This window comes from Monodelphis domestica, chromosome 2, assembly GCF_027887165.1.
Source record: "Monodelphis domestica isolate mMonDom1 chromosome 2, mMonDom1.pri, whole genome shotgun sequence".
Classification (NCBI taxonomy): domain Eukaryota; kingdom Metazoa; phylum Chordata; class Mammalia; order Didelphimorphia; family Didelphidae; genus Monodelphis; species Monodelphis domestica.
Window position 1 is genome coordinate 34,919,823 of NC_077228.1, and position 27,925 is coordinate 34,947,747.

The 27,925-nt window shown below is 42.6% G+C and overlaps 1 protein-coding gene across 2 annotated transcripts in view; it reads left to right on the forward strand.

Annotated features, from left to right (window-relative positions):
* The window catches only part of DIPK1A (divergent protein kinase domain 1A), a 109,413-nt gene that overhangs the window by 62,285 nt on the left and 19,203 nt on the right, over window positions 1–27,925 (forward strand). For both annotated transcript variants that reach the window (XM_016429820.2, XM_007480304.3), the window contains exon 2: window positions 18,841–18,975. In XM_016429820.2, the coding sequence (XP_016285306.1) occupies window positions 18,841–18,975 (135 nt within the window). The remainder of the gene's footprint in view (window positions 1–18,840; window positions 18,976–27,925) is intronic.

The following is a 27,925-nucleotide window of genomic DNA, read 5'->3' on the forward strand; positions in this document are numbered from 1 at the left end:
TCAAGAAATAGAGCTAACTTTTCATATCAGTCAATAGTCGATCAATTAAATTTATTCCAAATCTAACTTATGTGCCAGGCACTGTGCTAAGTGCTGGAGATACAAATGAGAAAAGGAAAAGACAGTCCCTGGCCTTGGGGAGCTTAATGGGGAGGGAGGGAGATAACACAGGAAAAGAAGCTAGAAGGGGGGCTAACCAAAAGGGGGATCATGCTGGAGGAATTCCAAAGTAATGGAGCCAGGTGAGAAATGAGGAGAAATCTGAGCATTGGGCTGCCTAAGGAAGGATGAGCTGAAAAATGGAGCAGATCAGAGCTCCAGGCCTGTCACTACTGGTTTGGGGTCCATGCCCTACCAGCCTGGATGAGATGGGAAGACCTGGAGAGGCTTTCTTGTATTCAGTGTTAAAAATAGGAAAAAATTTAGAATCTAGAAATTTATAAATGGTAGAATGGAATCTGAATGTTGAAGACGATGCCAGGTCATATATATATATATATATATATATATATATATATATGGGTAAAAATACACACATATATATATGTGTGTGTGTGCAAGTATATTATATGTACATATCTTATATATTATATATAAATATAATTATACATCTAAATAAAAATATATTAAAATTTTTATTTTGGGTTCTAAATTCTCTCCTCTCCAGTCTTTCCCCCACCTATTGAGAAGGAGGTTTAATATTTTAAAAATACATTCACATCCAGGCCTTCCAGATGTGCGGGTCATATTTTAAACACTAGTCCCTATTTTCACTTCATTACTTAAGCAGCAACAGTGATTCTGTTCAGTATTCATCTTTCCATGAGGAATTTGAGGTCATTATGTTTCAGCTCTTCTTCCAAGAGCAAAGTGAAGCCTGTGATTTGTGAGATATGGTTGGTATTTTGATAGGTATGACTTTCCGTGCATATAAAGAATGCCAGCGTTTGTTTGTTTTGTTTTGTTTTTTCTTTCCAGAAATGAATGCAGTTTAATGATATTAAAAAAGTCAGCATAGTACTCTTAGGAGTTAACTTATTTTCTTCTGGGTAAAAATCAGCATTAAAAACAAATGGCAGCCATTTTCCTCATTTCAGAAATTGGAAACCTTTCCAAAAAGAACTTTTCTAGTTGTTTTTGAGATGCGTGAGAAAGATGGGCAGGACATTTTCTATTAGCACCTGTCTTAAAAATACCAAAATTAGAGATGGCCATCTGGCTTTCATAAGTTGCGATATCTGTGAAATGTGATTTTACTAATTCTAACTAAGCTGTTAGGCCTTTTTAAAAAGCTATTTAATTTTTAAACATTGTGACTTTTACAGCCAATCTAATTTTTAAAAAAAAATTTTTGCCAATTCCATGTAATAACAAACTTCCATTTGTTTTCCTTCCTTCTTCCCTCCCTTCTCCCAGAACTGGCAAGCTATTCAATCTGGATTATACATGTATTATCACACAAAATATTTCTATTTTGTTCATTTTTGTAAGTGAATAATCTTATAAAATCAAAACCCCCAAATATATACCCAAATAATAAGTGAAAAACCGCATACTTTCATCTGCATTCCTACTCCGACAGGTCTCTCCCTGGAGGTGGAGAGCATTCTTTGTCAGGCCCTCAGAATTTTGTTCTGGATCTTTGTATTGCTCTGAGTAGCTAAGTCTGTCACAGTGGATGGTGCCACAGTGTTGCTGTCACCCTGCTCTCTTGGTTCTGCTTACTTCACCCTATCAGTTCATGGACGTCTTTCCAACTCTCTCTGAAATTGTCGTTTGTCGTTCCTTTCCGTATCCCATCACCATCATGTACCACCATTTTTTTATAGCCAGTCTAAAGGAGTGGGGCTCTGTGGATTGTGGAGGGGCGCTGGACCCAGCAAAGCAGAGAGAGATGTGGCCTTCGGACCTGCTTTATGAAAACCTCCAGAATTTCCTACTCTACTCGTAATGTGTTCCAGAGCCCTCGAGGTCCAAAGCTTCTAGCCGAGATACTGGGACCAGCTGGGTGGCTCAGTGGATAGAGAGCCAGGCCTAGAGACGAGAAATCCTGGGAGCAAATCTGGCCTCAGACACTTCCCAGCCGTGTGACCCTGGCCAAGTTATTCAACTCCCATTGCCTAGACCTTCCTGCTCTTCTGCCTTAGAACCAATACAAAGAATGGATTCTAAGATGAAAACCAGAAGTTAAGAGAGAGAGAGAAATAGAGAGAGAGAGACAGAGAGAGAGAGACAGAGAGAGAGAGAGAGAGAGAGAGAGAGAGAGAGAGAGAGAGAGAGAGAGAGAGAAAGAGAGAGAGAGAGAGAGAGAGAAAGAGAGAGAGAGAGAGAGAGAGAGAGAGAGAGAGAGAGAGAGAGAGAGAGAGAGAGAGAGAGAGAGAGAGAGAGAGAGAGAGAGAGAGATAATACTCAGCACACTGCGGTGGATCCTTTCGCCTCAGACTGTATTGCTCAGACTGCCAGGTCTGGGGTTCCCATGCCCAGAGAGTATTACGGCAGCCCATGGAGCTGTGATGCCTGTACCCAGGGGAAGTGAGTCTGCTGCCCTCATGTACAGAGCAAGGGGGGAAAGTCTCAGTTCTCTGTTTCCATTTGTGCTTGTTCAGCAGGCACACGAGCCAGAGACTCAGGGAGAGATTCCCACTACAGAGCCCAGGGATAGCCTCTATTTTCAAACATTGTTTTGTGACCCAAAGTATGGCAAAATACATTGCAGAAATCAGTTTTGATATCAATGAAAACATTTGGAAATAGTAGATGGTGATGCAGAATTTGATAAAACAGGATGTTTCTCTTCCTCCCTGGCAGAAATTAAAGGAAAAAAAAAAACTCCATGTTTTAGTGTAGTTATTAAGAGAACTATTTAACCATACTGGTCTCATTTTCAAAACTAGTCCCTTCCCATATCTTCTGTGGCCATAAGAAATTATAAAAACTAATCAGCAATAGTGTTGATAAATTGGTTTGAGCTTAGACAATGCTAGTAATTTGGTTCATATGTTTTAGATTTTTCAAACTTTATGTTAAAAGACAATGGTGAATTATTTACTTTTTAAAATATGAATAGTGAATGAAAATTCATTTTTCTTGCTAAGATACATAGGCACAAATCTGATTTGTTTTTAACACTTACCTTCTGTCTTAGAATCAATATTGTGTATTGGTTCCAAGGCAGAAGAGTGGTAAGGGCTAGGTAATGCGGGCTAAGTGACTTGTCCAGGGTCACACAGCTAGGAAGTGTTTGAGGTCAGATTTGAACCTGTGTAATTGGAAGTCTTGTGCCTTTGAACTACATTTCCCAGGAGCCTACTGACTTCCTGTCATTACGTGCTGACATCGACAGGAGATAAATTGGGTGGTCTTCCATAGCTAGCTATTTTTTGCTTCCTGTCAGGGACGTTGGTGGAGCTAACTGTTTGAGCAGGTAGATTAGCACATGTTTTTATTTTGTTACTCCTAGTGATTATTAATAAATCTTATAAAATATAATATTTGAAGTTATTATATATTAATTTTAATTTTTACAAACTGAGGACCTCCCCTCTCTAGGTCTGGCTCTCTGTCCACTGAGCAACCCAGCTGCCCCCACAAACTTGATTTTTTAAAGAAGATTCGTACAAAATTGTGATTTTTTTTACTTGTTTCTGTGTTGATTTTTTGTATTTTTGTTGTATTTGAATTGTTACAAGGACCAAATGGAAAGCAATTCTTAGAAAAACAAAAAAAGGAATTTTTTTCCCCAGAATTTTTAAGCTAAAATTCACTCCAAGATATCTATAATGATCCATGCTTTGCATCCTCTTTGGGTAGAGATTGGCCCAGATAACCTCAGCCAGCCCGTTTTAGAATTCTATTATTGCATTAATTTCTAGCTAGTACTAGTTTCATTTCTCCAAGCCTAAGCCTTCTGCAGCTAAAAATATCTTCACTGCCACTTCTAGAACATGCCTATCCATTAATTTTATTTTAAATCTGAAGGCCACTTATCACTTTTTTAGATGTTTAATTTCCATTGTATATATCAGCTTACAATACTCATCCATTCAAATGATCTCTCAAACTTCTTACATCTTTTGGCTTCTAATCTAAACAAAAAAAAATCATAAACCCATACTCAGTTGAGGTATAAAAAATAGCTTCTAACCTCCTTCTTATGGTTTCATATGAAGGTTCTCAAAAAAACACCCCACCACCAAAGGAGATTAATCATTCTACTTGACCATGGTGGAAGGGACTTCCTGTGATTATGAATCTAGTCACTGTACAATGTGGCTAATTCTTGAAGAACTCCAACTTACTAGTTGAAAAACATGGATGAACTTTGAGAAATAAAAAGTATTACTGAAAATTTTTTCACTATTAGAAAAAAAGTTGGGTGAGACAACTAGGTGGTTCAGTGGATAGAGCCAGACCTAGAGAGGGTGGTCCTGCATTCCAATATGGCCTCAGACACTTGACTGGGTATGGATTTATGATTTTTTTTGTTTAGATTAGAAGCCAAAAAATGTAAGACATTTGGGAGATGATTTAAATAGATGAGTATTGTGTGCTGATAGTTACATACAACAGAAACTAAACCTTGGAAAGTGATAAATTGCCTAAGCCTTAAAAAAAAATGTACTAGCTATGTGACCCTGGCATCCCTGTTGTCTAACTCTTAACACTCTTCTGCCTTGGAATTACTGTTTATAAAGATTCCAAGATAGAAGATAAGGTTTGTTTGTTTTTTTAATTTGGAGAGAATGTAAGGAGACATTTTGAAATGCCTGTTTTTCATGGATTTCAAGCCATTTTTTAAAAATGTCTTATTTCTATATTTTTAAAATTAGGATGGTTCTATTACTTTTTGGGGGGAGAGGGGCAAGACAATTTTTCTTCTGTAAGTAGCATTGTATCTTGGTTCAGACTGTATGTCCATTTTTCTACTGTGTCCTCCTCAGGCAGCACTCTTCATTTTGAGCCAGCTCCAATTGTGAAGCATCTTTCCTTGTACCAAATCTAATTCTGCCTCTTTGTGACTACCATCCATTGATTCAAGTTCTGTCCTCTGAGTTCAAGCAGAGGATGTCTGCTCCCTCTTCCACTCGACAGCCCTTCGCATTCTTGGAGATGGCCATCATACCTTCCTGCCTTCTCATCCCTTTCCCTCAACCCTCTCTTCTTCAGACTAAGCATATCCTCAGCCCTTGGGCTCATTGGCATTTGGCATGTTTTTGAGGCCCTTTACCATGCTAGCCACCCACCCCTGAGTGGGTGCTTGTCAGCTCTTTAAAATCTATAATAATTTGTGACAACTAGAACTAGATGTGCAGGTGATTTTACTAGGGCAGAATAACCAAGTGAGCCTTCCCTCATTCTGGGAACCTCTGTCAGTACCACCTAAGAGGACATTAATACTACTTACTCCTACCCATCACACTCCTGACTTCAGTTACTAAAACACTCAGATCTGATTGGTGTAAGGGGGAGAAAGGGGTTAATTTATAAAAAGGTTGGACTGGATTATTTAAGAATAGGGTCTCCAGGAATTTAATTTATTCCAAAGGGATTTATTTACAATTTATTTACAAAATATAGAAAGAGTGAAGTAAGAAAATCAGAGAGAGGATAGGGTAAGATATCTAGCCTAATCACTTTGTAATTTACTCCCAGCCCTTGGCTCAACCCGGGCAGGGAGAGTTACTCCTTAGCCAGAGAGGCCTCAGCAAAGCCAAGGACCTGGGAAAGTCTCTCAAGAGATAGGTCTCTCCTGAGGCTAGTCTCTTCAGAAAATCCAGGAAAAGAGTCAGCTTTTTTTCACTCACCATGTGTCAGTCCAAAGGAAGAGATTTAAGAACAGTCTCACCAGGAACAGGGTCTCAGGTCCAGTCAGCAGATTCTTCACCAGCCTCCAACTCAAACTAAGAACTCCAGAAGAAGTCAAAGTCCAAGTTGAACTCCCTGAAGATCTCAGACAATTCACCTAGGAATCTCCTACGAATCTTCCCCACAGGAAGTTGTAACTCCCTTTTAAAGACACTTTCTTTTGCATGACTCCCTCCATTTTCAAGTCTACCAATTACTGCTAAAGCTTTGCCCAGGGGGCAGTCAGTTTGATTCTGATTCATCACCCACTTTTGCACATGACCTCCCCACTCAAGTGTAAATGAGGTGTTTACACTTCTGGTGATTAAATCTAAAAATGGGCAGGGGAGTTAATTTCATTTTTACAATCAGGGAGAGATTTAATTTAATCTTCTCATTGAGATAAATTATCTACTATCCCAACTATGGGGTCTCCCTACACTTCAGAAGGCTGTGGCTATCAAAAAGGTTTATAAAATTGAGTTATTATTATTATTATGTGTAATAATGGTATACATGGATTGCTATTAAGCATATTATTAGATTGTGTGTATTTTTTTTGCAATTATTATTATTAAATTTATCTTATTTGATTTAATCCAAATTTCTAGTTTGGCCAGATATTTTTAGATCTTATTTGTTATCCAGTTTGTTAGATATTGCTCCCAGACAATTGTCATCTGTAGATATAATAAGCACATCACCTAAGCCTTTATCCTAATTTTTATCAGTAATAGCAAAGGGACAAGCATAATATGATAGGTCCAAGTCTGAGGTTCTAGGAAGGCAGGAGAGGGAGATAGAATAAGATATGAAGGAGGCTTAAGCAAAAAAGGGATATAAAAATGTTGGGCACCCTAAACAATAGCACAGAAGGATGTCTTAGCTCCATCCTCTGAATTTTCCGTCCAACCCCTCCCTTTCCATACTTCTACCTCTGGGCATCCCACATGTTTCTACCTTTGCTCACATCTTATACTTAAAATTGACTGCTCTCACCTCCATTATCATCTTTTTCTGTTTTCAATGTGCTCATCTTTTAAAGACCATCAGAAGTGACAGAAAGAGAAAGAGGGGGGGAAGGAGGGAAATGAAGAGGAGGAGAGAGAAAACTAGAAACAATGAGAACCCAGAACCCAAAACAAAAACTCTTGTTCCAAACTAGAGAACAAATAGATTGTCCAATATAGAAGAGTCCTTTATAGTTATTTGGGCGATGGTCATATAGGAAAATAACATAGGTAGCCAAAAATTATATATTTATAATTTGTTGTTGTTCAGCTATTTCAGTTGTAGCCAACTCTATATGCCTCCATTTGGGGGGTTTCTTGGCAAAGATGCTAGAGTAGATTGCCATTTCTGTCTCCAGCTCATTTTATACATGAAACTGAGACACCATCAAGTAGTAAGTCTCTGAGGCAGAATTCAGATTGAGATCTTCCTCCCTCCAGGCCCTGTGTCTATCTACTGTGCCACCTAGCTGCATTACAAAAGGTTTTTTGCAGCTCTTAAAGGCAAAGACCCATTGAGATCTTAAGAGAGCATCCATTATTAATTTTGATTACCCACGTGAACTCTTTCCCCTTCCTATAGCTCTGTTCCCAAAGGAACAGAATAATCTGGATGTTTTATAACTTGAGGACTTGGTGCAGCCTTATTTCCAAGCATCATTCCAGACTCAGGGCCTCTGAGGCCATCCAGGCCACCTCCCAGCATAGCCCTGGGGATGCAGCTCACCTAAGGAACAGTCCGGCACACTCTAAGCCCAGCTCAGGTCTTCTCATCTTTTCAGGGACTCACAAAACAAACCCTTATAATCACATCCTTTGCCTGATTCCATTTGTCTGAATTAGTTCTCGGGCAGATTCATTCTTCCTTATGATGAAGCATCCTTAGGGCCAAGTTTCTTTGCATGGGTGCATTTTCCAATCTGTCAGCATAAACTATTTATCTTTAATATATTTGAAGTCCACATACAGGTACCTACTATACCCCCAGGAAATGTTAAGCCAGGGGCATACAAAGAAAGGCAAAAGTACCCATTTTGAGGTGTCTACTATTAGAATAAAACTTAATATAAAAACAAAAGGCAAATTAGCATGTAATTTATTTTTTATTCAGCAGCCTTGAATTAAAAGCTATTCCTTAGGGGCAGCGAAGTGGCATAGTGGATAAGAATACCAAGCCTACAGATAGGTAGTCCTGGGTTCAAATTTGACCTCAAAGACTTCGTCACTGGGTGATCCTGGTCAAGTCACTTAACCCCCCCCATTGCCTAGCCCTTGCCGCTATTCTGTCTTAGAACTGATACTTAAACAGAAGATGAGAGATTAAAAAAGGGAAGGGGGGAACCTGTTCCTTGAATAAGACACTCCATCTCTTGACTGCCGACATTTTCACGGGCTCTGTCCAATGCTTAGAACGTTCTTCCTCTTCATCTTTACCTCTTGGCTTCCTTCCAGTTCCCCCTTAGCTCTAGTACTCTTCCTGTTGTCGATTATTTGCTATGTCACCCGTCCATAGTTTATTTGTATCTAGTTGTTTGCATGTTGTCTCCCTCCGAGACTGTGAGCTCCTCCAAGGCAGACGCCACCTTTTGTTTCTCTCTGGATCCCCAGCCCTCAGCACAGCCCTTAGTGAGGCTCAGGATGATGAGAAGGACTTGAAGGCCAGACTGTAACAGCCATAGTAGGAAGCATGATCAAGTGTCAATCAGAAAGAAATCAACGTCCTGCCGTGGAGCAGTGAGGATGCAGCTGAGAGTACATAACATGAATTTGTAATGGGCCCAAATGATTTTGTTGTCTTCCATCAGCAACAGTCAGCGGTGAGGAAGTGAAAGGAATAGAAAAGGCAAATGGGGTGGCCCCTAGGTTGAGGGTTGTCAGGAAATAAGATCATAACAGAGTCTTTGTATTGGTGAACATTTAACTACCCCACCTCCTTGTAATAAGACCCATTGTCCTACCCCTGACTTAGTCTAGGATATCTTGGAAATCAAAAATGGATTCACTTCTATATACTTATGACAGTCATATAGTGACCTCCTGGGAAATCCATCAAGTTTCCTCCCTCAGATTTTTGTCATTCACATATCATGACAAACCCTCAGTGGGTATGGTAGCCAGTTAACAAATTTATAGACTATTTTATGCTTTAAAAATATATCAGGGTAATGGGAGATCAACTGGTTGATTTTTTATCACATAAAATTAAAAAGGTTTTGCAGAAAAAAAGCCAAAGCAGACAAAATTAACAGAAAACCTGGAGGAGGGGGGGATTTTTTAGCATATTTCTCTGCTAACGGCTTCATTTTTCAAACATAGAGAACTGAGCCAAATTCATAAAAATAGGAATCATTCTCCACTACTAAATGGTCAAAGGATATGAATAGGCAGTTTTCAGAAAAAGAAATAAAAACTATTGATAATCATATTAAAAATACTCTAAATCACTAATGGGGGTAGTTTTTCTAGCTAGGGAGGCTTCTCCCTACATGCATGTTTAATGTTTCTCAATAAATCCCTGTGATTTTAAGGCCAAAAATAAGTAAAGCACTAATAATTAGAGAAAATGCAAATTAAAACAACTGAGGTACCATCTCAGCCACTGGTTTGGCTAACATGACAGAAAAAGAAAATGATGGATGCTAGAGGGAAAGTGGAAAAATAGGGCCACTCATGTACTACTAATAGAGCTGTAAACTTCTAAACCATTCTGGAGAACAATTTGGAACTATGTCAAAAGAACTTTAAAACTGTATACACCCTTTGCCTCAGCTTGTGAGATTTAAAATGGTTGAGGTCTTAAACTGTAGTGATTAAAATAGTGGAAGATATAAATTGTGATAGATATAAGAGAGGGTGAGTAAATTTGACCACAGAAATATGTTTCACTACAGTGTCTTGGGTTTTAAAATCAAATATAAGGTGGTCGCCAGGGAAATATTCCCAATTATTCAAATACCCAAGTCAATTGGGTTTTATAGAGATTTTAATTAACAATACAATGAGTAATCAAAGAAAGAGAGAGAGAGTAAGAAAGGAATAAGTATGAAGGGTCTCAAGCCAATATGGCCTAGACCTGAGTCTTAAAAGAGAAATCAGTCAGTTTTTTAACACTCACCACAAGGTCTGACTAAACAAGGATACCAGGCCAGCGTCTTTCCTCAAAGAGTCTTACAGCCAGAGATTGTTTCAAAGGGCCTCTCTCAAGAGCCTCCAGAGCTCCTACCCCAGAGGGACAGAGCCCCTCAGAGGAGCTCCTCAAGGAACTCTCCTTCAGAATGAGAGTCAGAAATCGAGATCCTCAGAATGAGTCTTCTCAAAATGAGCTCCCTCAGAATCAGCATCCAGCTCTTCTCTGAGCTCTTATTTTTAAGGGCAAAATCTCCTATGTTACCTCCCCAAAGTCCTTACATCTACCAATCACTGTAGATGTTTCTAAAGGACCACCCATTTTGAATTCACAGCTGAGTAGTTTTAATCTCTTTAGTAAGTCAGAAAAAAATGCTGCTGTGTCAACAAATTTCATTAAGAAAAAACCTCTGACTAAGTTATCACCCTTTTAGGTTTAAGTAGTTTACAAGTTGCCCCCACCTTTATAGGTACTTAGTATCCCATTGTATCAATTCTAAAATAGTCATGACTCAAAGAACTTCCTGTCCCTTCCATAAGCATGGATCAAAGTACCTTTCATTGTTCTCAAGGAGCTCTCTGTCCTAAAGCAGTCCTAAGTAGGGTGGGAGTAGGGATATTCCCAAGGCAAGGAGCCCTCACATTCAAGTAGAATTCTCACTATCTGCTAGGGAATTTTTTAAGTAGAAGATTCCCAATGGGGGAAATTTCCAACATTCATAAGTCTGAGAAATTTTGAGGTTTACAAGCTACATAATATTTGTAGGTCTATACCCCAAGAAGATTAAAAAAAAAAAGGAAAAAGACCCATATGTACAAAAACATGTATAGCAACTCTTTTTGTAGTGGCAAAAAATTAGAAATGGAGAGCATGTCCATTAATTGGGGAATTGCTGAACAAATGTTGGTATGTGAATGTGATGGAATACTATTATGCTTTAAGAAATGACAGAGGAAAGGGATGGTTTCAGAAAAGCTGAGAAAACTTACATCAACTGATGCACAGTAAAGCGAGTAGAACCAGAACAATTTATGTAGGAACAGTGAAATTGCAAAGATAATCAAACATGAAAGACTTAGTAACTGATCCATACAAGATCCACCACAACTCCAAAGGGCTCATGTTGTAAAATGCTATCCTCATCCAGATAGAGAACTGATGGTCTCCAAGTACAGATTGAAGCTTTTTTTTTTCATTTATTTTCCTTGCTTTTAAGAGAGAGTAGCTAATGCAGAAATATGTTTTGTATGACTTCATATGTTTAATGGGAAAAATATATCAGGGGAAATTGGGAAATATAACTGCATGAGGATCCTGTAAAAGCAAAAGTGCTTAGGATGTTCATAAATTAGATGTGAAGGAAGGAAACTATGAAAGAATATTATCTTCCAAGAGTCTATTAAGTTCAATTTGAATTTTGAAAAGCAGCTTCATGGTGCCTTTAGTAACATATTTCTATAAGACCTGACTAGAAAAATGTTTTTGAAACCTCCCCCCACCCAACTACCATCAGACTGTATGGAGAACCCAATCAAAGAGAAAAGCCTTTATACATTCTAGCATCTCCCAGAATGAATGGCAAAATGTCTCCTATAATGTGAATTTCTTGTCTTAAAGATGGCTGTTGTCATGGAAAGTAACGACTATATTAGGGGTGGAAGCTGTTCAGCTCTAGTGAATTTACTGATTGGTAAAGCGAGTGTGTCCAGCCACAAAAACATGCACATACTAGGGGGAAAATTCCAGCATCACAAATTAAAGGCAGCTTTGTGATAAAGGTATTAAATTCATGGATCCTGCCCTTCTCCAAGTCCCTAACTCTGCCCCTTTGGAGGACTCTGCTCTGGATCCTGATAGCAGCTCTCTTTGTGCTCGAAGCATCTCCCCCCCCCCCCCCCCCGTACAATGGAATCCACTCAACTTTCTGCGTATGTCCAGTTTTACAAATGTTTTCAGTGCCTCTTAGATACCTTGCATTGTGCTAGGTGCTATAGCGTAGGGCCACCAAGATTATGGTGGTGTTCCTGCCCTTAAGGCGCTCACAGTCTAATTGAAGAGATGTCAGGTGAGAAATAGACCGATTCAAGACTGTCATTGTAAGAGCTGTCAGAAGCTTCAGGTGAGACTCGAAGAATGGCTAAGATCTGGGAAATCAGAGGAGTGGATGGACAGGCTGCCTGAACTCCAGAATCGACCCCTGCTCAGCCTGGGCAGATTTGTCTGCAGGATTAATAGGTGCCAGTGGGGCTCACTGAGCAATGCTAGAACACTGGGTCAGCTACCCAAAAATAGTCCTCAGCTCTGACCGCTCAGGTCACTGAGGCCTAGAATCCTCGGGATGATATTCATTATAGTTTGTATTATGCTTGTGTCTGATTTCTTCCCAATGGGACTGGGCGGGACGTTTGAGGATAAAAGTCAGCAAGCATTTATTAAAGTTCTTACTAGAAGCCAGGAACTGGGCTAAATCCTGAGTCCAGAATGAAAAGCAAAAACAGTGCTGGCCCTTAAGGAGTGAGCTCACATCTACTGGAGAGACAACACGCCAACAAGAGAGGTACACAAGGAATACGAGGAATCAGATATGAGAGAAGTGACTTATTTGTAAACAGGAAGAAATGCAAAGCCAAAGGAGCAGAGTGAGCATTAACAGAATTACTAAAATAATCACAATTATAGGTCTTTGGGACGGGTCCCTTTCGGGCACTCACCTTGGGTACCCCACTTCAGATTAAGAAAAACCCCACAAAAATTGCTGCAGGCCCCAGTGCCACCCACTTTGGTCAGTCAGTGCTCTCTCTGGGGAGTGATGGGAGGGATCACTATAGCAGGGTAGAGAAAGGTCACCTTCTACTTTTCATTATCTCGTAATTCATTCCAGGCTTTTAAAAAATTAATCTGCTCATTTCTTACAGCCCAGTAGTAAGCAGTCATATGCCACAATTGGTTCAGCCATTCCCCAATTGATGACCATCCCCTCAAGTTCCAGTTCTTTGCCATCACAAAGAGAACTTCTATAACTCTTTTGGAATCTAGAGGTCCTTTTCCTTTCCCTGATCTCCTTGGGAATTAAACCCAGCAATGGTCTCCCTGGGACTAGGTCTAATGATATAAATACAGTTTTATAGCTATCTGAGTATAATTCCAATCTCCAAAATGGTTGGATCATTTCACAGGTCTATCAATAGGGTATGAGTGTCCCCATTTGCTTTTGAATCTTTAAAAAATTTCGAGCTGAGATGTTTGGACTAATGGTGGCTTTGTGCTTTGTAAATATTCAAGTTCTACAGAAATAAATGTGACTTATTATTCCATCCATGGTGGAGAGAGGAACCCAGGATCCTTATATTCTATACTATACATTATTCTAAGGGTTAGCTAGGTAGCTAGTGCCAGACCTGAAGTCAGGAAGACCAATCTTCCTGAGTTCAAATTTGGCCTCAGACAATTCCTAGCTGGGTGAACCCTGGGCAAGTCATTTAACCCTGTTTGCCTTGATTTCCCTTTCTATAAAATGAGCTGGAGAAGTAAATGGCAAATCATTCCAGTTTTGTTTTGTTTTTTTTGCCAAGGAAAACCCCAAAATAGGGTCATTAAGATTTGAACACAACTGAAATGACTGAACAACAATAGTATACTGCTTTTCTGTGTTAATAGTAGTATTGTTTTCTACCATTTTTCATTGCATATAAATAATATTTTCAGTACTTTAAGCATTGCTTGAAACATGGTTTTTTTGTTTTTGTTTTGTTTTAAACTCTTAGAATCAATACTGCATCCAAGGCAGAAGAGTGGTAAGAGTGAGTCATTGGGAGTTAAGTGACTTGCCCAGGGTCACAAAGCTAAGGAGTGTCTGAAGTCAAATTTGAACCCAGGATCTCCCATCTCTAGGCCTAGTACTCAATTCACTGAGCCACTTCACTTAGCTGCCCCTATATAGCACAATTTTTATGAGAAAATGTTTTCCAACTTCTAAGCAACTGCCAGACTTTTTAAATATAACAAGATTATTGTCTGGGGACAAGCTTTACATGTATGCTGATTATTTGTCTCATCTTAATTATATTATAATCTTCTAAAGGGCAGTTATCTATAGTCTGATTTATAGTATAATCCCCTTAATAAATAATTCTTTTTTAATTTTTCTAAGATGAGAAATCACGAATAAAAGAAATTGATAGGCATGAAAAATTTAAATGATTTTTGTAAATTATTGGCAGGTGGGGAATCTGTGAGGAGGGGAATAAATGGAGAATAACATATTTGTTCAGGAACTGTTCAGAAAAAAAGAGAAGCCAGATGGCTACTCAGCTTGGGTTTTGCTTAGCGGCAGCACCCTGTAGTTGGATGGGTCACTTCAGGTAGAGTACAAACTTTACATAAGGCTCAAGCATTCAGTATCATCTGTTCTGGTGACCCAGAGGTTGAAGCGACTGCCAGGAAGGAGTGGAAGAGATAGGTCTGCACAAGAACTGGCCCATGGCCAAGGTTGTAAAATCTGATAATATACTTGCTGGCTTAAAGGAAAGTGGCAGGACTGTTCTTTATCCCTTCCTTGACCCTCTCTGGTGAAGAATGCAGGGAGCATTCGAGGTGCAGTGATGGATAAAAAGGGAAAGCACAGCTTTTCCAAGAGATTAAGTGAAGTTGGACAAAGAACCATTTTAGGAAGAGTGAGGCAAAGGAAGAAACGAAATGATGGCATGTAATCAGCAGAGGAAGGCAGCTCAGAGTCCAAAATGATGGAGATGGTAGAGTAGTTTGGGGTGAAGAAGTGACCAGTCACCCTTTAGGCGGCCAAGGGAGAGTGAAGATAGTAGGTCATGGGAGCTGAGGAGTGCAGAAAGTTAGTATTAATTTGTACCTTTTTTGATCCCCAAAACAAACTCTTGATTTTAAAGCTCACTATGATTTTAGGGCTATAACTTGAACTGCATCTCCCTGAGGCCATGGGTAGAATCCTCCCTTCTTTTGTGTTTGGTAAGGACTAGCAGGGCAGAGACCTCTTAGGGGGTGAAGTAACTAAATTAAACTACACTAACTTGGCAGACCCATGTGAGGAAGAGTACACATGGGCTGTGACTCCATGTTGCTCTTGAACTCCAGGAGACCCATCTCTTGTCCTAATTGAGCCAGAGGGGACAAGAAGTGAGTCTTTTTTTTCTGGAACCAGGCACTCAAGAGGTACAAGGGCTGGCTAGCCAGGCAAGCCACTCATGCCCCCCCCCTCTCTCTCTCTCCCTCTCCCTCCCTCTCTCTCCCTCTCTCTGTCTCTGTCTCTCTCTCTCCTTCCCTATCTCCCTCCTTCATCTCTCTCTCCGCCCCCCCCTCTCTCTCTTTCTCTCTCTCTCTCTTTCTCTCTCTCTCTCTTTCCCTCCCTCTCTCTCCCTCTCTCTGTCTCTGTCTCTATCCCTCCTTCCCTATCTCCCTCCTTCATCTCTCTCTCCGCCCCCCCCCTCTCTCTCTCTCTCTTTCTCTCTCTCTCTCTTTCCCTCCCTCTCTCTCCCTCTCTCTGTCTCTGTCTCTATCCCTCCTTCCCTATCTCCCTCCTTCATCTCTCTCTCCGCCCCCCCTCTCTCTCTCTTTCTCTCTCTCTCTCTCTCTTTCTCTCTCTCTCTCTTTCCCTCCCTCTCTCTCCCTCTCTCTGTCTCTGTCTCTCTCCCTCCTTCCCTATCTCCCTCCTTCATCTTTTTCTCTCTGCCCCCTCTTTCTCTCCCCCCCCTCTCTCCCTCTCTTCCCCACCCCAGGATTTTTTGCTACTTAATAGTTATTATAAAATTAAGATATTGACTCCAGATAACTTTATTCATAACAAAGTTGATGAACTAAAAGACCAGAGAATTCAAAGAAAACTCAGTCTTAACATTTAGGAACCCGAAAGAAGAGTCTTTCCTAATGAACTGCATCCCAGGAAAAAGAAGGGAAAGTGACCAGACAGAATGAACCTCAGAGAAGGCAGAGTGGGGTCTTATGTGGCAGTGCCAAACAATACCAACTTCTCCCCATTTAGAATGGGGAGGGGGTCCTTGAGAGCAGCGATTATCTTGCTTTTCTAATTTACATCCCTATGGTGTAGCACCTTGTGGGGACCATTATAAGTGCCAAAATCTGCTCTTGCTTCAGTTTATCAAACTTTCTCTGCCCACTAACTCACACACATCATTGCTCAAGAGTCAACTGTGGCTTTCTGTTTTGGCGGGGGGCAGGGGGCAGGGGGTAGTCAACATCCGCCGTGCCCCCCCTCATGATCTCTTGACTATTGCTGCCTTCTTCCTGCGCCATTCTATCCTTGTGACCCAATCCATGCAGTGATTCCCTTCATACAGGAAGGGACAAGATCTAAGATGAAGGAGAGTTTGATAACAATCCAGTGGAGTTTCCAGGGGCTAAAGCAGGAGGGCCAATCAGAGAATGATGGGCATCAGGGAGGAGTAGGACTGGATAGGGATGAGAGCATGTGGAAAGGTAAAAAGGAAAGAGAGTTTACGCTTGGCAGGCAACGATTCTTAGTCACCAGTATTAGAAAATGAGGAAGGCAATTGGAAGTGCCAATTAATTGGAGTATTCATTTAATTAGTGCAAAAAAGAGGAGGATTCATGGTAATGGTGATCAATAAGGTCACGTAGAGGAGGAAGCTAGAGGAATCACTTAACCTTCGTCTCTCTCTCCCTGTCCTTCATGGGCTCTGGTGCCAGGGCTAGTTCCATTTGTGACACACAATGCTCCATTCCATATACCATAAATCTTTTAATGACTCCTCAGCAAATGGGCACCCAAACATCACAGTTTGGAATTACTGTGAAAAAGCCATCATCAATATTTCTTGTACATAAAAGTCAATTTCCCCTTTCTTTGATCTCTTTGGGGGATAGGCCCAGCAGTGGTATTTCTACAAAATAGGGCACACTGAATGTGATAACTTTGGAGCCATAGTTCAAAATTGCATTCCAAAATGGTGCATTAGCGTGCCTATTTCCCCCAAAGTCCCTCATTTTTCTCTTTTGTCATTTTTACCAAACTTATAGGTGTGAGATGGAACTTCAGAGTTTCTGTAATCCGCATTTCTTTAATTATGAGAGATGTGTAGCACTTTTTTCACATGGTTGTTGATGGCATGGATTTCTCTCCTTGAAAACTCTCTGGTCACAGCCTTTGACCATTTATTTATCTATTGGGGAATGAGTCTTAGTGTTATAAATTTGAACAAGTTCCTTATATGTGTTGCATATAAGAATTTTTTACAAAGAAACTTGCAGCAAAGATTTTCAATTATTTGTTCTTTTCTAATTTTAATAGCATCAGATTTGTTTGTATTTGTTTTGTTTGTATAAAAAGTATAAAAAGATACATTTTATATATCAAAATTATCCATGTTGTCTTCACTTCTTCTCTGTTATTTGGTCATAAACTCTTGCCCAGTCCATCGGTCTGAAAGGTAATTTCTTGTTTGCTCCTTAATTTTCTTATGCATATCAATTTGCCCCTACATAAGGGATAATACACATACGTGCTTATATATGAAAACATGAAAGAGTTGAACATATAGGAACTTGAGATTCCCCAGCAGGAGCTCTTTCCTCGTTCTGGTATCTTAAGGTGATATTTATTTCAAGATCCTAAAAAAAAAAAAACAGCATTGCTATCTTTGCGTGCTAACATTTTCTAGTTCTGTGATTCTGTGGCCTTTTATTATTATGATTACCTCATGCTCAAGTCACCCTTAAGACCTTTCAACCCTTCTACCACACAGAAAGGCCATCCGTTCATTTGCAATTTGTTTGACCCTATTTATTTTTTAAATTGTTACTGATTTCCCTCTTCTCTCTCCTTTATTTCCAAATCAATCTCTTAAGGAAGAAAGATAAAACCAATTCTGCAAAACCAAACAAGCCCAGTCTAGAGCACACACAGGGCAGCACCCCTACATCTCTACAGAGGAAGGGGCACTTCTTGGGGGCCAAGATGGTGACCCCTTTATTTAAGGGCTATAAAGGAGTTTTTGGATGAAAGGAGATGGATCTCGTGATATGGGAAACAAGCGTCCCAGGCTCTTGACCTGGAGCTTTCAGTTGACACAAGTTTACTTACGGGCCCAGAGGACCCAAATCACCCAGGCTGAGGCGCTGCTAGAGAACTGCAAGGCCCATTCCTTGTATGGCTGAAGGGACTCCCCAGTTTGGATGTGCAAGAAACCATTTGTTCTAACTCCACGTTGGCTCTCCTCTCTCTGCGCCCTGCTTCAGTGTGCAGCATCCCATCTAGGTCAGGCACTGGCTGCTGCCTGGGCCAGTGTGATGGAGGAGCAGGACTACAAGATCCCGTTTCGAATTCTGGTTCTGCTGCTCCATAAGGCCTTTGGCGCCCGGCCAGATTCTCTGCCCCTGTTTCTGCAGGAGTGGTCTTCTCGGCCTTATTCCCCAGATCCCCCGAGATCCGGGTTTGAAAGCGCCCTTTGTGAGTCCGGAGAAAGCCGGGGCTCTATCTCGGTGCCTGATCGCGCCCCGTGCCGGGCCCGGCCCAGCCTGGAGCAGCGCCGGCCTGCGCTCCTGCTCAGTAAATACCTCTGGCTGAGGACGCCCTCGGAGAGGCTCGGCGCTTCCCCGAGGATGCTGTCCGCTTCCCTTGGTCCAGCCGCGGGGCTTCCTTTTCCCAGCCCCAGGGCTGTTTGCTGTCATTGAAAGTGCACGTAGTTCTAGGAGAATCGCGGTAGGAAAGAGTAGAGCAACCCGACAGCCCACCGCGGCTCCCCCAGACCCCAGAGGAAATCAGTGTAGCCCAGCTAAAGCCACCTGACAGGCGGGCCGGGCGGCCGTCGCGCCGAATCAATGAGCGTTGTTTCCTCTTTTTCCTGTCCACAGGCTCGCTTTTCATACATGCGGATGAAATACCTTTTCTTCTCCTGGCTGGCAGTCTTCATTGGCAGCTGGATTATCTACGGCCAGTACTCCACTTACACAGAGCTGTGCAGAGGGCAGGACTGTAAGAAAATAATAGTAAGTATCGATTTGTTATGATTTAGACGTTATTGAGGAGCCTTTTAATAGCCTCAGGCAATTGTCATTTAAATCATTGTTTTCAAACGATAAAGATTCATTTTACATACTAGAATGTTATTTTGCGCCATTCTCCTTACAAAAATCCATTCTAAATTATAGGAATGATCCTGTGATTTAGTGCTAGTTTGGCATACTGCCCAGAGAAGCCCTTTGAAGTCTCAGAGACCTCTGTTAAAGCCTGGCCTCGGACACCTAGTGGTTCTACAGCCCTAGAGGGAGCCTTTCAATGCCCCCAGACAATTCTTTAGTACTTGGAGTAGCAGAGAAGGTGCCATCCTGCCTTGGCAAAGGCAGGGAATACTCAGGAGTACCCGACACTGACAAAATCCCAAGCCTACCCTATCTCACATTTCCCTTTAAAAAATCCATGAGCTCCACTTTTAAAATAAAGATAAAAGAGGGTAGGATTATTCCCATTATAAAATTATTCTTCTGAGGGCTTCTGGGAAGATGGCAAAGACATCTTGAAAGTGCTAATAAAAATGCTAAAAAAGAAATAATTGCTACAAGTTCTCACAAGAAAATGAAAACTTAGCAAAAAAGAAATGAATATGTTAAATAAGATCTATGATACAATAAAAATATTATATAATAAAAGAGGTAAAGCAAAAAACCCAGAAAAGCTGCATCCTGAAATTTCAGAATCAGCATCCGAAATAGGGCAAGAAATCCAAAGAGACAGATGCCAGTCAGTAAGTCCAAGAATTTAATGATGCTGTTAGCACACCAGCCACAAACAGAGCATCTGCGGACTTCATCATCCCAGGAGATCCCTCTTGGGATTGTTCTGGAAACCTTAGCTATAGCAACAAGCCATGAAAATAAAATGAAAGGGTTTCCTATGGACCAGAATATTCATAGCAGCTCCTATGTACTTGCAAAGACCTGGAAACACCAAGTCCCCACTGACTGGCAAAATGTCTGGACAAATCGTGGTACAGAATGTAATGGGATATTCCTGCACTGGAAGAAATGATGAATGTGAGGATTTCAAAGAAACACAAGAAGACTTATTTGAACTAATGCAGAGCAAAAAAGAAAAAAAAATTTTTTTAAACCTAGATTCAAAGAATAGGCTGCCAAGTGACTAGAATAATGTAAATGAAAATAATTCTAAAAGGCATCTGAACTCAACAGCAGTGACCCACATTGGTCCTGGAGAGGAGAAGGAGGAAGAGAAGCAGCTTTTCTACAGTACCTGCTGTGATCCAGGTACTGATTGTCTTGTTTGGTCCTCACACCAAGCCTGGGAAGTATGTGCTATTTTACAGACGGGGAACCTGAGGCAGACAGAGGTGAGGTGACTTGCCCAGGGTCACAGCTAATTAAAGCTAGTTAAGTGTCTGAGGCCATATTTGAACTCAGGTCTTCCCATCTCCTGGGCCAGTAGTCTGTGTGTTATAGCGCCACCTAGCCATGATTTGAATTAAAATGTAATTGGGGGTAGCTAGATGGCTCAGTGGATTGAGAGCCAAGCCCAGGTCCTGGATTCAAATTTGACCTCAGACACTTCCTAGCTGTGTGACCCTGGGCAATCCCAGTTGCCTAACCCTTGCCACTCTTCTGCCTTGGAATCAATCCCGATATTAATTCTAAAATGGACAATACGTAAGGGTTTAAGAAAAATGTAATTGGGAAATGTTTAACAAAATAAATAAAAATGCAGTATCACAGATAATGTTCATCCATGAATTTTTTACATCAGTATATGGCAGCAGGAATCTGTTTCTATTTAAGTTTGGTACCCCATCCCTATCCCCATAAATTAGGAAACCAACACTCTTGGACATTATTTACCCAAAGCTCCACAGGTAGTAGGTGTCAAAGCCAGGATGACAAGCCCTGTGATTGGAAAGTTAATATTCTTTCTGCTGTGTATTGTTGACTGGCCTGTGTAGGTAGAGACGTCTCTTGTTACACTCCAATACGTAATAAATTGGTTCTATCTTTCTGGAGTATGATCTAACAGTACAGAATGAGTCCCAGATTCATTGTACCCATTGACCCAGTCATACCGCTACATACTAGGACTACCTCCTAAAGAGCTTATTGGCATACGTGGATCTAAGTATCTGGAACTAGAAAACATTCACCTTTCAAATGTGCACCTAGTTTTAGCCTCCTTCCTGCTGAGCCGGCGTCCCTCGTCTCCATCCATGCTCTACGCCCTATAATAGGATCCACTGTCCATTTTGCCATTAGGACCACTGGTGTTTGGCGTGTTATGCAGGGTAAATCCTACTCCTTGTTTTCTGCTCACACCTTCCAAGAGAAACAGCAATGAAGGTCTTGTTTTGCTTTTAAATGACTTGCCAGTACAGTGATTCTAGTGCCAGTACAGTGATTCTAGTGACATCTTACATGAACACTTTTCAAAACTCGGCCCATCACTTTACATTTAGAAAAGATCCATTTCCTGGTAGGCCAACTGTCCAGCATAAAATTAAGCGTCTTCGTCCTTAAGAGGAGAGAAAATTAAAAAGGGAGCAGAATATTCAGGCGGAGGCGACGGTCGGTCAGTGGGGTCCACAGAGATTGTGTGGTCCCAGTGTGTCCCGTGGCATCCTTCCGCCACTGGAGAAGGGAAGGAAGCGATGGTTAAAACTGAAGCTCCTGTGAGGACAGGAGGGTGAGGAAGACAATTCAAATGTGCCTAACTTCCTGGGCTGCAGAACAGCAGGTGTATGTAGCAGTCAAGCCATGTGCAAGTTTTATTTCACAACTTGTACAGAATGAAACAAAAATTAAGGAAATACGCCGCTCTCCAGCTTCTGGTGTTAATCATGTCACAGCCTTCTAAATACTTGGCACATAACAGAACCCAACACCAGCCAGCTGCCAGGGACAGAGCAGGCCGGCCAGCCTTGCGGAGGCAGTGGGGAACCCTGGAGAGGAGACGGGCTGGCACAGGGGTGCTTCTAGACCCTCAGCCTGGGTTCCTGCCAGCCCCGGGGGCCACTGATCAGGGGAATGAGCCCTGTGGAGAAGGGCCCGCCAGCCCTGACTAAGTGCCCCCACAGGGCAGGCAAGCCGTCCCAGCTGAACAAGACTCGGGTCTGAAGGTGAAGCCAGAGGCAGCGTGAGCCAAGTGGGCCAGACCACCGTCCCCACCTCCTCTTGGGCCTCAAGACCCTCCCTTGTGGGGGAACCTTTTCCAAGTCTGAGTGCCCAGAGGGTAATTTGAAGCTGTCTGTGAGCCACCCCCACCCTATTACCAGACAGAGAAGAGGGAGAAGAGGGGCAAATGTCTTCAGGCACTGGGGAGAGAGGGAACAGAGCAGCTCCCCGAGTGCCCACTCTGCATTGGTGCCCCCAGTTGGGTGCCCCCAACTCTGCCCCATACCAGAGACCCCAGAGCCATGGTCTGAGGGATGCCCTTGTAGGGATGGCACCTGGCATCGGCCTCAGCCATTTGCAGCCCTCCTTCCCCTTCTTTACAACTCCACCGACTGAAGACCCAGAAAACTCACCACCAAAGTCTTTGGCATCACTGAATGGCTCAATATCAGAAACAGAAACGGTTTCATAAATGGAAATGACATTGGAGAAGAGGCATTACCCCTGGACCACAGGACCACCGAGGGGTTTCATCTGCCCTACAACCGGATCCTCCTATAAGTGTTACACACACACACACACACACACACACACACACAGATTCTTCGGGGAAGGGCAGGGCAGGAGCTTTTGGCTCTTCTACTTGTATCCCCAGAAGGTAGCCTCCTGGTTTGCACCTGGGGGGTGCTTAAGAAATTCGTTTTTATTCACATGTTCAGGAAGTCTATATCCCACAAATCCAGCCCATTATCTTCACTCCTGAATTTTTGTAGAAACCTCCCAACTAGTCTGACTGGTTTCTGTTTTTATTAGCCTGTCCCTGTACACTGTGGACAGTGACTTCTGGGGAGACACTCCCTCCCCTGGGGCAGCTCCCTTGCCCTCCCTGCATCCCCAGCTGATGGGGCCCCTCTTTAGGTGAGCCAGAAGCAGAAGACAAAGGGACCTGTATCCGAAGCCCTGGCACTGGCTGGAAAGCTTTCCCGTAACACGCTTACCTCCAAACATGTCTCAGGATCTCAATCTTCCTTAGTCTCTGCTTTCCTCATTTCAGTCCCTTTAAGGAAGGAGCATAAGCAGCTCCAGGGCTCAGGAAAGACCTTGCTGGAGCTGAGAGAGACTCCAAAAGGAAGAGGTAAAAAGGCAGAGCCTTCTGGGAATGGAGGCTGGTCGTTGCTAAGACCCAGAGGATGGAAAAAGTCTCTTTTTCCCGTCTGGACTTTGAGCTTCTTGAGAACAAGAATTTGGTGGCAGATAGTTGTCTTTTATTTCTCCAAGCATCTACTTTTGTTGTTGTAAAATCATTTTCAGACCTGTCAGACTCTTAGTGACCCCATTTAGGATTTTCTTGGCAAAGACACTAGAGTGGTTTGATGTTTCCTTCTCCAGCTCATTTTACAAATGAGGAAACCGAGGTAAACAGGGTTAAGTGACTTGCCCACAGTCACACAAACTATTATCTGAAATCCTATTTGAAGTCAGGTCTTCTTCACTCCAGGACCCAGAACTCTACTGACTGTACCACCTAATGGTGCTAGACAAATAGGAGAGAGTTAATATTTATTAAGTTGAGGAAAGTATCACAGTCCATTTATTAAGCACTGAGCTAAGTGCTAGGAATTAAAATACAAGCCAAGAAAAAGATAGTTCTTGCCCTCAAGGAATCTATATTCGAATGAGGAAACTATACATTTTGATCAGGTCTATTAGATCCCATCAGAAACTCTGCCCCTGGGTTAAATGGTGCCTAGGAAGAGCCTAGAAGTTGGAGAAGGCAGATGACTTTATCATTTCCTGGGAATGAAGAGGAAGGTCTTTGTAGCCCTAGAAGAAAGTTTGGAAACTGAAGGCAGGAGAGACTTTTACACTGCCCCAGCTTTGAAGTGGTTCTCTACAATGAATTTCTGAAGAATAAGAAGTTTGATCTTCAAAAAGGCATACTTGATCATTTTTTTTTAACTCTTACCTTTGGTCCTGGAATCAGCACTGTGTATTGGTTCCAAGGCAGAAGAGTGGTAAGGGCTAGGCAATGGGGGTCAAGTGACTTGCCCAGGGTCACACAGCTGGGAAGTGTCTGAGGCCAGATTTGAACCCCCGTCTTTAGACCTGACTCTCAATCCACTGAGCTACCCAGCTGCCCCCCATTTTTTTAAAAAATAAAGATGAATCTAAAACACTCTTGGGTGCCACTACATCAGAAATTGAGGTCTTTTTGAGAACTGGAGTCCTGGCCAGATCAGAAGCAGAGTATAAAAGGGAGGAACAGAAAGAGAGGCTTAGTGTAACAAATAAATCACTTTTTGGGAACTTGAAAAGATAAAGCTTTGGGGCTCAAAGACACCCTTTTTCCCGAGGCTTGCTTCCCCAAATATAGACGATTTGAATTATTAGCTTTAAAAACAAAGGAAAAGCATTGATAGCCATATTACTGGCTATGTCGCCCTGTCCCAATCCCTGCATTCTTACCCCATTGTATCTCAAGATCCCAACCGCTTCCATTGATATGGTATTTGGCAGTTTCCAAAGCATCGCCTCATTGGAGTCTCTCAACCACACTATAAGACAGGGAGTGCAAGGAGGCTCCAACAGGCAAAGAACCTGAGCCTCCTGGAAAGGCTAAATGACTCCCCCGTCAGACAGGAGATTGGAGCCCGAGCCTGTGCGTTCCCAGTTGCGTGTTTTTCAGCGCTCTGGTCCCATTTCTTTCCATTATGAGCCCTATGGCGTGAGGAAAGTTACCTCAGCCCTCTGGCATTGGCCGCGTCCATTCTGATCTGCCCTATGAGCCCGAGATGTTGGCAGTTGGAAATAGGACATCGGATGTTGTTCTCGGTGCAGGAAGACGTGCTGCTGCTCTACCACCACAAGGACGCGGGGCTTGTGATGGGCTTTTCCACGAATGGCACTGGCTTGACATGGCTACGGGCCTGACCTCTATGGCTACGAGCCAGAATGAACCGAGGGCTCCCCCATGTTCTTCTGCATCCTGTGATGAGGGTCCCAGAGCTGTAGCATAAACATGGGCAGGGGGCAGGGGGAGGGAGTCCAGAGGAGGCAGGAGCAGGCAGGGCACGGTGGACTGTGAGGCAGATATTTCAGAGGACGTTCCTCCGAAGGCCACGGTCCCAAACAGACACACATTGCGTGGCAAGAAAGTGACCCGGGGTTTAAGCCTCACCTTGGGACCTGTGGAAGCTCTCTCTTCCTACCATCCTCACTCTGTCTTCCCTACCCCCATCCCCCCATTCCCCAGCTCCCCAGGGCCCCATCCCACTCTCCTTCTCTTCCTTCCTTCCTTCCCTCTTCCTTCTTCCTGTCTTCCCTCCTTTCCTTGCCCTCTTTTTCTCTCTCTGACCCTCCCTCCCGGCTTTCAAACCTTTAACTGACTCTATGAAATGGGAATTGGGAGAGAAAGGAGTTGTTCCATCTCGACCAATGAGAGAATGTATGTGAACCCCTTCGTATATTTCAGGGCTCCATATGAATGCAGCTTGACGATGGGGTGAGGATGACGATGGCGGTAGTGAAATCATCATCAGCTCCAACTTGGGCCGTCGAACCCCCAAAGAGACTTTATGGCCCATGGCAGATCAGAGACTAGAACCCAGGTCCAGTGACGCCCAGGCCAGAGTTCCCTCCGCTAGATCCCACTACCTCTATGTATGGAGTACAATTGCCTGTTCCCTTTTACTTGTTGCAAACTCAGGGAGAGTATGCATCTAGCCAGATTAAGCTCGCGAGGCAGTGTGGTGTGTTGGAAGGTGTTGGAAGTCGTGCAGGATTTGGATCCAGGGGGCTTCTCAAAGCATTTCCGTATCTTAATGCATGCAAAATCTTTTTAATTGCTCTCAAAACTCTCCTTCTTCCCATCAGCTAATGTCTCCGATTCTCCTTTTGCTCCTCTGTTAAGTTCAGCAGTAACTGCTCTAGATCAGAGAGAGGTTCTGAGCCTTTCCTGGGTCCTGGACCCCTTCCATAGTCTAGTGAAGCCTGTGGACCCTATACCAGAAAATAGTTTTCAATAGACACAAAATACATAAGATTACAAAGGAAACTAGTTACAAGTAAAAAGCCAAGCCAGTAAGAAAAGGCAACCGCCTGACGAGCTGGACACGCAAAGAAAAGCAAAAACGGAGTCCCTGCTCTCAGGGAGCTTCCAGTCTAATGGGAGACGCCGCATGCCAACAATGTGAGCTAACAAGGTGCAGAAAGGATAAACTGGAGATCTTTGGCTGGAGCAGGACTGGGAAAGGCTTCTTGAAGGAATCAAATAAACAGAGAAGAAAGGAAAGAAAGGCGCCGTGTCCAGAGATGAAGGGTCTTCTTCAAGGAACAGCCAGGAGGCTAGGGTCACTGGATCAAAGAGTATCTGTTAGGAAGTCAGGAGTAATTAGACTGGATGGGAGGAGGGGACCAGGTTAGGAATGGCAAACCAAGAGTTTTGTATTTGATCCCGGAGGTCATAGGGAGCCACCAGAATTATGGAGTAGGGGATGATAATGGTTGGTCCTGGATTCTAGGAAGGTCCATTTGACAGCTGAAGTGGAAGATGGACTGGGCTAGAAAGAAGTTGCATCAATCCTGGTGTGAAGTGAGGAGGCCTGGCACCATCACCGTGAATGAGGCGGCAGTATCAGAGGAGTGAAAAGATTCACTCCACGGGCAGGCAACCAATTGTATAAGAGAGAGTGAGGAGCCAAGGATGACTCCAAGGGGATGAGCCTGGCTGTCTTGAGAGGATGGAGCCCTGGAGAGTAATAGAAAGATCAGGAAAGAAGGGCTTAAGGGGGAAAGATAATGGGTCCAGTTTTTAACATATTGAGCTTAAAAATCATCTTGGCACTTGATATTCTCTTTGCTCTAAGTTTTCATGACCCTACTTACTCTCTGCCAATTCTCTTCAGCGTCTGACCTCTCTAGTTCATTCTCCTCTTCTAGATCTTCATCCAGGTCATACCCCCTGGGGGAAAGGGAATAGGCATATATTAAGCACCTTTAATGTAGGTGCTATTATTGTCACCACTATACAATTGAGGAAACTGAGGCAGACAAAGATTAAGTGATTTGCCCAAGGTTACATGGGGTTAGTGTTTTAAGGGGGAAAGAAGGGTTTTTTTTTTTTGTAAAATAGGTTGGACTGGATTATTTAAGAATAGTCTCCAGGAACTTTTATGAAATTCCAAAGAGATTTATTTAAAATTTATTTACAAAATATAGAAAGAGTGAAGTAAGAAAATCAGAGAGAGGATAGGGTAAGATATCTAGTCAATGCACTAAGTATTTTGTTCCGATCCCTGGCTCAACCCAGGCAGGACTCAGCCAGAGAAGCTTTGGCCTAGAGCTGAAGACCTGGGGATGCAGGGAGCCTCTCTCAAGAAGCTCAAGAGACCTATGTCTCTCCTGAGGCTAGTCTCTTCAGAAATCCAGGAAAGGAGTCAGCTCTTTCACTAACCACGTGTCAGTACAAAGGGAGAGATTTAAGAACAGCCTCACCAAGTACAGGGTCTCAGGTCCAGTCAGTAGATTCTTCATCAGCCTCCAACTCAAACTCAGAACTCCAGAAGAACTCCCCACAGGAAGTTGTAACTCCTTTTTAAAGACACTTTCTTTTGTATCACTTCCTGTGCCTTCCTCCACTTTTACATCTACCAATTACAGTTGAAGCTTTGCTTAGGACTGCCCAGGGGCATTCAGTTTGATTCTGATTTGTCACCCACTATCGAACGCGTGGGTCATAGACCTCCCCCACTCAATGATTAAGTGTGGGATGTTTACACTTTTGGTGATTAAATCTAAAAATGGGCAGGGGAGTTAATTTAATCTTCATAAT